We start from the raw sequence: 12,424 nt of genomic DNA on the forward strand, positions 1-12,424 counted from the left end.
GAATGTCAATCTTTCGATGTTGGCTTCTAATATGTTGTCGTTTGCCAGGCCTCCGAGTCTCCCTCTTGTTGTCGGCCTTCATGATGCTGCTGGGCGCAATCCTTCGGAGCGTCCCCATGGCGGACCCGGCTCTTCGGCGCCTGTAAGTCTATATGGCCCCCTTCAATAAATCATTATTTATTCCAAGAAACGTGTAGTATCTCAGTCACATGATTTTTAAAGACTCGTACGTTTAGTCAAGTCAAGCCATGTTTATTTGTTTGCTCCTCAATCACAAAAAGTCTCAAAGGGGTGTACAGACAATACGCAGACATCATCAACATCAAATATCTGTTTGACAGCTTCCTGAGGTCAACATCATTCACAAGCTATAGAATAGAAGTGTCTTTTAGGCCTAGATTGAAACACTTCCACTTAGGTTGCAGACTGAATCTCAGAGGGTAAAGCATTCCACAGCACCAAGGCCCCCAATGGAAAACACTGTCGGATTTCTTCTTGGCTCTTGGGATCACCAGTAGACCAGCATTTTCAGAGTGAAGCATTGAGGGAAACAAAATCAGAACGATATTAAGGGGGCAAGTCCATGAAAGTTTTGGTTTGATAGCCATAGAACCTTCAAGGTGACGGAGAGCCTTCAAAATGGGGCTCTTGTGATCCAACTTTCTTGTCTTGGTTCAAAGTCTGGCTGCAGCATTTTGGACCAGCTGCAGGATTTTGAGACTAGATTTAAGGAGAGCAGAGAGTCATACATAAGGAGGTAACAAACGCATGAATTCTAATCTCAGCATCAGACAGGAACAGCATCGGGTGAATTTTTGTAAGGTTTGCAAAATGAAAAAAAAACTCTTCCAGTATTCTTAACGTGTACCTGGAAGGACAGATTTTTGACGGAGTCACTCCAACTCATATGACATTTGTCAAAGTTCACAGACCGAGTTTGGAGCTCTATCCATTGTGGTCCTTTTCTTCAAAATGAATAGATTGGACCCATGAGAGCCTTCTTTGATATGGTCTAGGCCAGGGGTCTCCAACTTGCGGCCCGCGAGTTGAAAGTTTTTGCGGCCCCCGCCTTAATGGGAAGGTTTAAAGGGACTGTAAAATTATTACGAGCCTCCCCGTGGTAAACAATAACGATTGATGGAAAAAAAAAAAAATATGATATTAGCTTTCACGATTTAATATCCTTGTAGGTCGAGGCATTTGCATAAATTCTACATAAGAGGGTCTAATTGTTTGCCATCTTGCTACTAAAAGTACCCCAAAAAACGTATTTCTTGGTCTTGTTTTTTTCACATGCTTCTCTATTCTTTTGGTTTTTCATTTTTCGTGTTTGCTTTATTTCTCCCCCTTTTCTCTCTTTTTTTTTTTTTTTTTTCCCCAGTCTTTTTCCCTTCTTTTGGTTTGAGAGGCTGGGAAAACGAGGGAAGATGATGGTGCTTTTTGGTCACCTTGAGTCTTTGTAGTTTGTGTTCTTCCTCGTGCTTTGTAGCACTTTCTCTCGGTTGCACTATACAATGCTGCGACACCTAGCGGTCTGATAAAACACAGCTTTCTTTTGACGTAAGTGCAGCTCACGCAAAATATCGATTCATTTATTAACGATTGGTTGGTTTTCATAGTCATCTTTGCTGGTTTTTGTCATTTTTAGTTCTTATCACGTGTAGCAATTTTGGTCACAAATGCAACATTTTACATCTGAGGTTTTCTGGAAAACCCGATTCGGCACGAACCCCATTCGGATCCTAGCTTCGATGCCCCCCCCCCAAGTCAATTGAGTCTGAGAGCCCTGGTCCAGGCAGTCCCAATCAGAGGCCGAGTCGGGAGTCGCTATGGTTCTGAGCAGCTCAAGGTCAAAACGGAGAATGTTCCTGCTGCCAACGCAGTGTCCGACAGGATCCACCTCAGCGTGACGCGAGGACGAGACGGCCTTGTGGCATCGCAATGCAAGATGGCGGGCTAAAACGCCGATGGGGTTCTTTTATGTGCTAATTGCAACGGGTCAAGGGTGTTAATGGACAATATGCTACGGTGAGAGTCAAGGATTCCAGAGGATGACCCATGAAATATTGTATAGGGTGGAATTTCGAGCTTTATTTGCCACAAAAATCTTGCCTGCTATATGAAGGAATATCCAGGTCACGAGCATTCCCAGAGTCTACCACTAGAGACCGCCAGAGACCACTCACCGCCAGCATCATCTGGTTCCGATTTGCACAAGCAAAAAAAAAGTGCTGTATACCTTTTTTGTCTGTACGTTTATTTAAACTTACAGTAACTTTCATTTTAAGTTTGATTAAGTGCTTACAGATGATCAACAGTCTCTCAATCTCATACCATGCAAGTTATTAGATGCGTTATCTCTGGTATCATTATGCCAACATACGCTAACTATATTGTCGCTGTGATCTGAAATAAAATACTCTCAAGGACGAATTTGAGATTTTTCGAAGTACATGAAAACAATGATACCGTTAATATTGCCAAATTTAAAATACAGTAACCCTGATAAACCATTGGTGGATGATTTCAGTCCTTACCAAATGAAAACTAAATTTGCAAATGGTTTCACGTGACAGCAAAAATGGATGTGGATTAGAATGTATATTTTGGTCTGCTCAAAGGCAGATGTTGTATCTTCAATGATGTTGTAAAATGGCATTTTTGGTGAGAAAATAAAGTGTCCAAAGTGTTAGCTTGCTTTTGACATTCCTAAGCAAAGAATAAGAAGAACTCTTGTCAGGTGCAGGTCTAATATTGGCCAGCGGATGTCACTGTAAGAAAGCCCAAAAGCCCCCGCCAGCCTCCAGACTCATTTGGAAAGCCCCTTTGTTTGCTGGCCTCGGGCAAGCAGACCTTGATACGGGGAATATTAGATGACCCCTGCGCACCCCCGGGTCACTTCATTAGGTACACCGTTGCGCTCACTTGACATCTCATTCATCACGGGTAATAACTTCAATGTCGTTTCCTCCGCCAAGGCCGAACCGAGCCACCGGTCCATGTATATTCATGGAGAACGTCGACATCTTTGACCTTTTTTTTTCGCAGGTCGATCCACGGGGGTCAGCTCCTCAACGGTTTAGCCGGCCCCACCATCATGAGCGCCGGCCCCTTCCTGTCCACCACCTGGTTCGGCCCGGACCAGAGGGCCACGGCCACCGCCGTGGCCTCGCTCTTTTCTTACCTGGGAGGCGCCGCCGCTTACGTGACGGGACCCCTGATCGTGCCGGCCCCCAACGGCACGGAGGCGGCGGGCCGCCGGGTTTCCGCCCCGGCGCCCGTCTTGGACGGGGCCATACGGGACAAGATCCAGCTGGTGATGTATGCCGGTAAGCGGAGGTCGAGCGATGGCGGGCCGGAATTTGGCCGATATCAGTATCGCTATTTGGGGCCATTCAATATATTTAGGCTCAGATACAGCTGAGCCTCTCTCTCTCTCCTTTGCTCTTACTCCTCCCCTGCCCCTCTAACTTCACCCCGCGCCTTCTGATTGGACAAGCGACCCCGGGCGGATTAAACGGCAGCAGTTCTAACTCCCGATTCCCCAAATGCGTGTGACTTAAGCTGCTGATAAGACTGACACTGTAAAAAGTCAGTGCCGTCTGATTATAAGATTGTGTCAAAAGTGTAGTAACTTGTTAAGGGAAGACGGATCTATTATTTCTGATCATAATATTAATCAATCGAGAGAGAGTATAAAGCATTTTAAGTGGAAGGCTGAGTGATTAGCTTTTACCATAACATTAGTCTGTCAACCTAGCTCTAAAACAGGAGGGCCCACACTATTCAATTTGCGTGCTCTCTTGAAATGTTAATGAAGTTTTTTGTTTTTAGTAAATTTGGTCAGGTGTATTGACATTTTTATGTATTTATTGTAAGTTTCAGCAACCTATGTAAGTTTTTATGTATTTCTATACAAGTTGCTGGTAATCCTAATTTTATTTCCTGCACTCGTAGTTTAAGTGAACGATTTGTCTTGTTAGTTGTGTTGAAATTCTTATTTATTCAATGTAAAAAAAAATTGAGGGTGATATTAAGGTTTTTTTTTTTTAGTTTATAACAAATACCTTTTGTTTCCTTTTGCCTTATCCAAATTTCTTACTCCAATTTTTAGGCTTTGACAGTAATTTTTTCCTCCAAAAAAAACAAACACTATTACCACATTTAGTTGACTTATAATTTCCTCTAGTTGCCCATTCTTCTTTGCGTTTCTTAAAATGATTTCATATTTTTTGTAATTATTTTCCCTTCAAAATTGATGTAAAAAGTTTTACTCCTACAGATTTTTTTTTTCTTTACAAAACATGTCCAAATATACTCAATAATGCCATAAGCAGGTTGTGATTAAAATACTTGCTCCTGAAATAATGATAGAGTGGTACCCCTATACTTGGGAATTGCCTTCGTTGTGGGAGTAGCTTCGGAATCTGAAGACACATTTTGAATGTAAATGCGCTCATCCAATTCCAAGCCCCCCTAAAGCTGAATATGATATTTTTCCATCATAAATGAGCATCAGAAAATGAAACAAATGCATGTTAAAATTAGACCGGGTGGGTGGATCCCTGAATCACATGCGTGGTCGGGGCACCATTTCCTGTGGTGTGTCTTGGGAAAGTACAGCCTGGTGGCGCCCATCCCCCTGCAGGCCAACGTACGTTTCCACTCGGCACATCATGTAAAAAAACAAAGAGTAAAGTCAATAATACGAATATTCCTTGACCTTTCTGCGTAGCGTTATGTGAAAAACTGACCCAACGACGTCTGCTTTTGCTAATAGTGTACTTTGACTTTTTATCCTGATAAGCCTTTGTACTGCAGGCTTTAGGTACTTTTTAACCGGAAACTTTTGTATGTAGAGACATTGGAAAGTAGCGGTACCACTCTATTTAGACCATGTTTTTGTACTTCCTCCAGAGCTGTCGGCCATCGCTGCTCTGTTCCTGGCCGTCCTGGTGTATTTCCCCTCTCGTCCGCCATTGCCCCCCAGCGTGGCCGCGGCCAGTCAGAGGCTCAGTTACCGCAGCAGCATCTGCAGACTGCTAAGGTGAATATCCATGCACGCTTTTACATTGAACTTTTTTTTTTACTTTAAGGTAGAGCGTGTAAATTTTGACCACTAGAGGGCACTGTGTTGTCTGGCGCACGCCAAATTGCACAGCGTGGCGGCTCGATGCCGTATAAACATGGCGGAAACCTAAGTGGGGATTCCACAATGTAAAAGAAATACAAATTGGGGCGGCAGTAGCTCAGGAGGTAGAGCGATCGTCTTAGGATTAAGGGATCCCAGTTCGAATCCCGGCTTGTCCGTGTTACATGTCGAAGTGTCCTTGGGTAAGACATTGAACCCCCAATTACCCCCAATAAGCAGGTTAGCGCCTTACATGGCTGCGCAGATCACGGCCGCTATTGGGAAATGTGAAGCACAATGTAAAGCGCTTTGGGAAGTCATTGACTTGAAAAGCGCTATAGAAATGCAGATCATTTCATTTCCTTTTTCATTTCATTTCACAAATATCTCCACCTATGAGTTTGTGACATTCTCAGACGTACTCGTATAAACTATTTTTTTTTTCATCTTTTTGGGAGTTTAGTTTGGCATTTGGACTGTATTTGAAACAGTCCCTCTCTGACTTTCACCATTTTCATCCTGGAATAGACCTCGGGCACACGCACACAAAACCAAATTCTAATATAATATATTTTGAACACATAAACAGATTTTTAACAATGATAAATCAGATTTTTTGCGATTGTGGTAACATTATCATCCTCCTCTACTGGTTTACATGTTTGGTGCGGTTGGCATCGTGAACAAACTGGCAGGTGTCAAATACACAGCAGCTCAAATTGCCAAATGATACGCCCGGCAAACACAATAGTCCAGGATATCACTCACCCACATTTTGTCCGGCTACCGTCAGGGCAATAAGATTCAGGAGTACCCGTAGCCTGATCCCCACCCACTGTCTTCCAAACAGGCCCCGATGACCCATTCAATCAGTCATATACTGTCATATGTTGTTTTATGGACTATAAGTCGGTTTGTTTTCATAATTTGAACGAGGTTGTGACTTATTTCTGTTTTTTCCTTCTTCATTATCCGTTTATTAGCTGATGAGACTTATAAACTGGAACGATTTAAGCTTGGCATTCTGCCGTTTTTCTAATGCAATGCTTGTTGTAAAGTTAATTTCCCATCAAGGACCAATAAATGAAATCTAACTCATAAAGTCAAATCGATTTACAGGGAGTGCAGAATTATTAGGCAAATGAGTATTTTGACCACATCATCCTCTTTATGCATGTTGTCTTACTCCAAGCTGTATAGGCTCGAAAGCCTACTACCAATTAAGCATATCAGGTGATGTGCATCTCTGCAATGAGAAGGGGTGTGGTCTAATGACACCAACACCCTATATCAGGTGTGCATAATTATTAGACAACTTCCTTTCCTTTGGCAAAATGGGTCAGAAGAGGGACTTGACAGGCTCTGAAAAGTCAAAAATAGTGAGATATCTTGCAGAGGGATGCAGCACTCTTAAAATTGCCAAGCTTCTGAAGCGTGATCATCGAACAATCAAGCGTTACATTCAAAATAGTCAACAGGGTCGCAAGAAGCGTGTAGAAAAACCAAGGCGCAAAATAACTGCCCGTGAACTGAGAAAAGTCAAGCGTACAGCTGCCAAGATGCCACTTGCCACCAGTTTTGCCATATTTCAGAGCTGCAACATCACTGGAGTGCCCAAAAGCACAAGGTGTGCAATACTCAGAGACATGGCCAAGGTAAGAAAGGCTGAAAAACGACCACCACTGAACAAGACACACAAGCTGAAACGTCAAGACTGGGCCAAGAAAAATCTCAAGACGGATTTTTCTAAGGTTTTATGGACTGATGAAATGAGAGTGAGTCTTGATGGGCCAGATGGATGGGCCCGTGGCTGGATCGGTAAAGGGCAGAGAGCTCCAGTCCGCCTCAGACGCCAGCAAGGTGGAGGTGGGGTACTGGTATGGGCTGGTATCATCAAAGATGAGCTTGTGGGGCCTTTTCGGGTTGAGGATGGACTCAAGCTCAACTCCCAGTCCTACTGCCAGTTTCTGGAAGACACCTTTTTCAAGCAGTGGTACAGGAAGAAGTCCGCATCCTTCAAGAAAAACATGATTTTCATGCAGGACAACGCTCCATCACACGCATCCAAGTACTCCACAGCGTGGCTGGCAAGAAAGGGTCTAAAAGAAGAAAAACTAATGACATGGCCTCCTTGTTCACCTGATCTGAACCCCATAGAGAACCTGTGGTCCCTCATCAAATGTGAGATTTACAAAGAGGGAAAACAGTACACCTCTCTGAACAGTGTCTGGGACGCTGTGGTTGCTGCTGCACGCAATGTTGATCGTGAACAGATCAAAGCACTGACAGAATCCATGGATGGCAGGCTTTTGAGTGTCCTTGCAAAGAAAGGTGGCTATATTGGTCACTGATTTGTTTTTGTTTTGTTTTTGAATGTCAGAAATGTATATTTGTGAATGTTGAGCTGTTATATTGGTTTCCCTGATGAAAATAAATAATTGAAATGGGTATACATTTGTTTTTGTTAAGTTGCCTAATAATTATGCACAGTAATATTCACCTGCACACACAGATATCCTCCTAAAATAGCTAAAACTAAAAAAGCCCCACTCCAACTTCCAAAATATTCAGCTTTGATATTAATGAGACTTTTGGGTTCATTAACAACATGGTTGTTGTTCAATAATAAAATTAATCCTCAAAAATACAACTTGCCTAATAATTCTGCACTCCCTGTATATGAAAGAATTATTGCGTCATCGTACAAATACAAAAATACAGTTTTTTTTATAAGGTTGTTTTTAAATATCATATTTAAATACATACATAGAGATATTTAACAGTATATTATTATTATTTTTTGGAAGTGTTTTAATATTTTTCATGTTTTAATATCTTTATTATGGTGAATTATAGAATGTTTTTGTTGTAATTATTAATCAAAAATACAAAAGCGATATTTTTCAAATCAATTGTTTTTATATCATATTTTACATAAATCCACATCGACATTTCGTTCTTACAAAGAATGACAATACAAAGGAAATTATTATTATTATTTACCAGTCGTCAGAACCAATTTCTGTTTTCCAAGAATGTTCTTAATATTTCAATACATTTACGATCACAAATATTTATATCATTAATAAATCATTTCAAATATATTTGTTTCTTTAAAGAATGTTATTTTATAATATAAAACATTTTAAATAGTATTTATATTTTAAAGATGATCTATTAATATATTTCAAATAGTAGGAGGAGGTAGAACGCTCGTCTTGGGATCAAGAGGTGGCGGGTTCGATTCCCGGCTCCTCCGTGTTACATCTCGAAGTGTCCGTGGGCAAGACACTGAATCCCTAATGCCCCCAATAAGCAGGGAGGCGCCTTGCATGGCTGCATGGCCGCTATTGGGGTGTGAGTGTGTGTGTGAATGGGTAAGTGTGAAGCACATTGTAAAGCGCTTCTGGAAGTCTTCATTGACTTGAAAAGAGCTATATAAATGCATTTACCATTTACTTAATATACCGATGGACATTTTTTTTCCCCTACTGAGTTTAAAACGCGATGGAACGCACCTCCCAGATTGCAGAACGCTGTCAATGTTGACGCTCGTGAGCGGCCAGTTGCTAGCTAATGCCGAATTTTAGGCTATATTAGCCACGGTGATGAGTGCTTAGGAACCACGGTATCGATTTACCGGACAAATTAGCCTAGGTTGAGCTTCTGTGAAAGGCCTTGCTAGCTCTTCATGCTAACCGGCGCATCACAAACGCTAGGCTACATTAGCATTGTTTTATGAAAAAAAAAAAAAAACGGGTCGGGAGGGTCACTTTGAAATGCGGTCCGATACAGTTACTAAAAATGGCATCCGTAACGTCATCCGTATACGATGATATTAATGTAATGTAACTCGAGTACTTAGGATTACTTTTGGATTACTCTTATACCCAATATGTTGTCACAATCGTTGTTACAATATGTTCAACCCATTTTGTAACAATGACAATAAAGGTATATTCTATTCTATTCTAATATGCTCATAATATATATATAAATAAAATGACACATTTAAAAAACATCACCTTGAGAAAGAGGAAACCAAGTCCATGTAGCAAAAAAATCAAAGCGTCTCTTTGTGCTTCGAGATGACATGAAGACGAATATTCTTTTATACACACAAAGTGTTCCGTGTCTTCATTTCCCGTCCGTCTCGCTCTCTCTCGTGTCAGCCAATGAACTGATGACAGACACAATTCATCTACGAGTGCATGATGTAGATGTCAATGTGAACGGGTGCACGTGGGAGAGGGCGGGCGTTCCATTGCGTTCATCGTTTCATTTCACCTCGTTCCATTCGCTCACACTTGATTTGAGTGGCACTTTTCTCTTCCTTTTCGGTCGTACGGCCACGGACGGCTCTGCGGGGGTTTGGAGTGGAACGAATGAGAGAGAGGCGTGAAAGGACATGAGGAATAGAAACAAAATTATCGCCAACGAGGAAAAGAACTAAAAGGGCTAAAACACACTCGGCCCTTCCATATTGCGCGCGACATTAAAATGCTTTAAAATAAAGTTGGAATTGTGCAAAGTCACTTTCATTTCCTCCTCATTTCTATTTCATTTCTTCTTTCATTTCTTCCTCATGCCATGAGGCTCTTTAACTCCACCTGCGGGAGTAGAAGCCCACATGAAACCCCACCCCCACATTTGCATATTACCCTATTTTTAATCACAGTGTGTATTTTCCGTAGCACTATTTGAAAATTCGTTATATTGGGTATTTTTGTATTCTATATCTTTTATTTCATTATTTTATTTTTTAACACAAGGATACTGCTGGAAGTGGGAATTTCCCTACAGGGATGAAGAAAGTGTCTATATCTATATCTATCCATCTATCTATCTCTATCTTTATCTCCATCTCTATCTCTATCTATCTATCTATCAAATGTACCTGTAATTTGATTCTGTTACGTTACAGAATACAATTCTAATTTTTTCTTTTGTATCCTGATATCGTTAAACCGTTTTATGTTACGTTACCCCCCCCGAGCCTGGTAATAAATGATTGTTTCTTTTTTGGGTGGAGCACTTAGCCCGCCTAAGACAAAAGTGAAAATACTGAGATGTCCGGTGCCTGAAATGAATCTTTGAAGGAAGCCCCTCGCCACCCGCCAAAGTCCTAATCGAAAGATGTCCGTCTTCCCCTCCCCGTTCGCTAAGGCCCTATGAAAGTGCTCCGTACGGGTCACGTGTCCAAACGCCCCGATTTAAAAAGTTTTGTCGAGGAAGCGGCACGGCCCGAGGTGGCGGTCGTGGATCATAGTGCCAAAAACTGACGACGTCGGCCCGTGAACAAATGCCTTCGCTCCGGGGCCCGACGAGCTTAGGGGCCCGTGGATGAACGAGCCAAGCGTCCCCATGCTTCACAAAGGACAGGCGAACGTTTTCAGGCCATCCGGAGAGGCGGGCAGCCTTCCAGGCGGCGTGGACCGAACTCCAAACGTGGGAAGAAATACTCCAGGATGTGGCTTGAATGCGGGCGGAAGACGACAAGTTTAGGCCCGGTGGAGTTGCTTTAGGGACGCAATGTGAACTTAAATCATCCATCCATCCATCCATGATCTGCACCGCTTATTCTTAGTAGGGTCGCGGGGGTGCTGGAGCCCATCCCAGCTATCTTTGGGCAGTGGGCAGGAGGCACCCTGAACACACAGGGACAGACAATTCGCTCGCTCATTCACACCTCGGGACAATTTGGACCGGCCGATTAACCTGACATGCATGTTTTTTGGGAATGTGGGAGGAAACTCACACAAGCACCGGAGAACACGCAAACTCCACACAGGAGGTTCGATCTTATGACCTCCTACCGGTGCCGCACACGCGCTAACCACTGCGCCGCCGTGCTGCAACTTGGATGGTGATCATGAATATTTTTTGACATCAGACCTATTCATACACGTCTTATTTTCATTTATTTATTCCTCCCCCCCAATCCTTAAAACTACATATCCTAAAAGTCACTATAAAGTCAACTCACTGAACTGTTTATAAATATAAATTTTCTAGGTGAAAATTGTCTATGGTTTGTTTAGAGCGTCGTATTAGTCAAAATGTAGTGACAAAGAGGTTTTTGGACACGAGCAGTTTCCCCAAAAACCTCGTACAATGCAGGTCAGTGTTCATTATTTGGACGTGAACTTGAATTGGGTTAGGGTTACATAGGGTACTTAATATGTACCTGCATGCCAGAAGGGTTAAAGGAAGACTTTTATGGAGGTATCGTATTCATCTGTTGGCCTGGAGAGGGATGGGTGCCACCAGGCTGTACTTGCCCAAGACACTCTACGGGAAATGGTGCTACTACCACCCATGTGCCTAGGCGATCCAACCAACCGCGTACCCCTCACTAAGCCTGGGCGGTCAAACGCTAACGATAACGATCGTCGTATCATTTTATTCACAATAAAAACGTTTGATAAAAGTCAATCGTTCAAACAGTACTTACCAATCACCGACCATAACATCATACTTTTGTCTTCTGCTTTGGGACCAGGACGGCCGATCTGTTTAAAGGAAGGAATAAATGGGGCCGTGATTTTTACCGAAAATCTCCTTTCGTCAGCAAAAGCATTGAAAATGAGACGTGGCTGGGTCTTTTAGCATGTCACTTTCAAACACGCAGCCAGGGTGACAAAGGAGTGGCTTGGTAGGAAGCATTTCAAGTCCTGGAGTGGTGTAGCCATTCTCCAGATCTTAACCCAATAGAAAATCTGGAGGCAGCTGAAAGTCTGTGTTTCCCAAGATCTGCATGGAGGAATGGGCCAGAATGCCAGCAACAGTGTGTGAAAAGCTTGTGAAAAGTTACAGAAAATATTTGGCCTCCGTTATTGCCAACAAAAAGTGCAGAACAAACTAGTGAGATGAATTTTTTTTTTTTGGGTGTTGACCAAATCGTTATTTTTTCCACCACGTTTTGCTCAGAAATTCTTTAATAACAAAACAATGTTTTTTTTATTATTTATATTGGATGATAATAGAATTTTTCATTTTTGGCGTACGTGTGAAGGTAAGACGGCAGGGTTTGAATTCGGCGTCGTTGCACTTCGGACAAGAATACGCAAGAAAGCTAGCGCCGCTGAGCCTCTCGCTAAAGAAAAGCGGGACGTGACTCTTAGACGGCGAGCGGCGGCGGCGCCGTCATCAGCTAAGTGCTATCCGTCCGTCCTTGACGGATTCCGGCCAAGACGGATGCATCGGCGTGACAAGGTTCAAAGCTAAAGTGATTACAGGAGGCGGGGGGGCTCTCGTCAATCCCCTTTGCGCCTTTGATTAAAAGGAAAGGAA

At 42.6% G+C, this 12,424-nt stretch overlaps 1 protein-coding gene across 1 annotated transcript in view; it reads left to right on the forward strand.

Annotated features, from left to right (window-relative positions):
- Positions 1-12,424, forward strand: part of slc49a4 (solute carrier family 49 member 4) — a 33,504-nt gene that overhangs the window by 9,173 nt on the left and 11,907 nt on the right. Inside the window, exons 2-4 of the mRNA XM_088352212.1 lie at positions 49-142; positions 3,049-3,329; positions 4,918-5,047. Of these exons, the coding sequence (XP_088208338.1) occupies positions 49-142; positions 3,049-3,329; positions 4,918-5,047 (505 nt within the window). The remainder of the gene's footprint in view (positions 1-48; positions 143-3,048; positions 3,330-4,917; positions 5,048-12,424) is intronic.

This window comes from Urocampus carinirostris, chromosome 14 (genome assembly GCF_059441175.1).
Source record: "Urocampus carinirostris isolate Australia breed hairy pipefish chromosome 14, RoL_Ucar_1.0, whole genome shotgun sequence".
Classification (NCBI taxonomy): Eukaryota; Metazoa; Chordata; class Actinopteri; order Syngnathiformes; family Syngnathidae; genus Urocampus; species Urocampus carinirostris.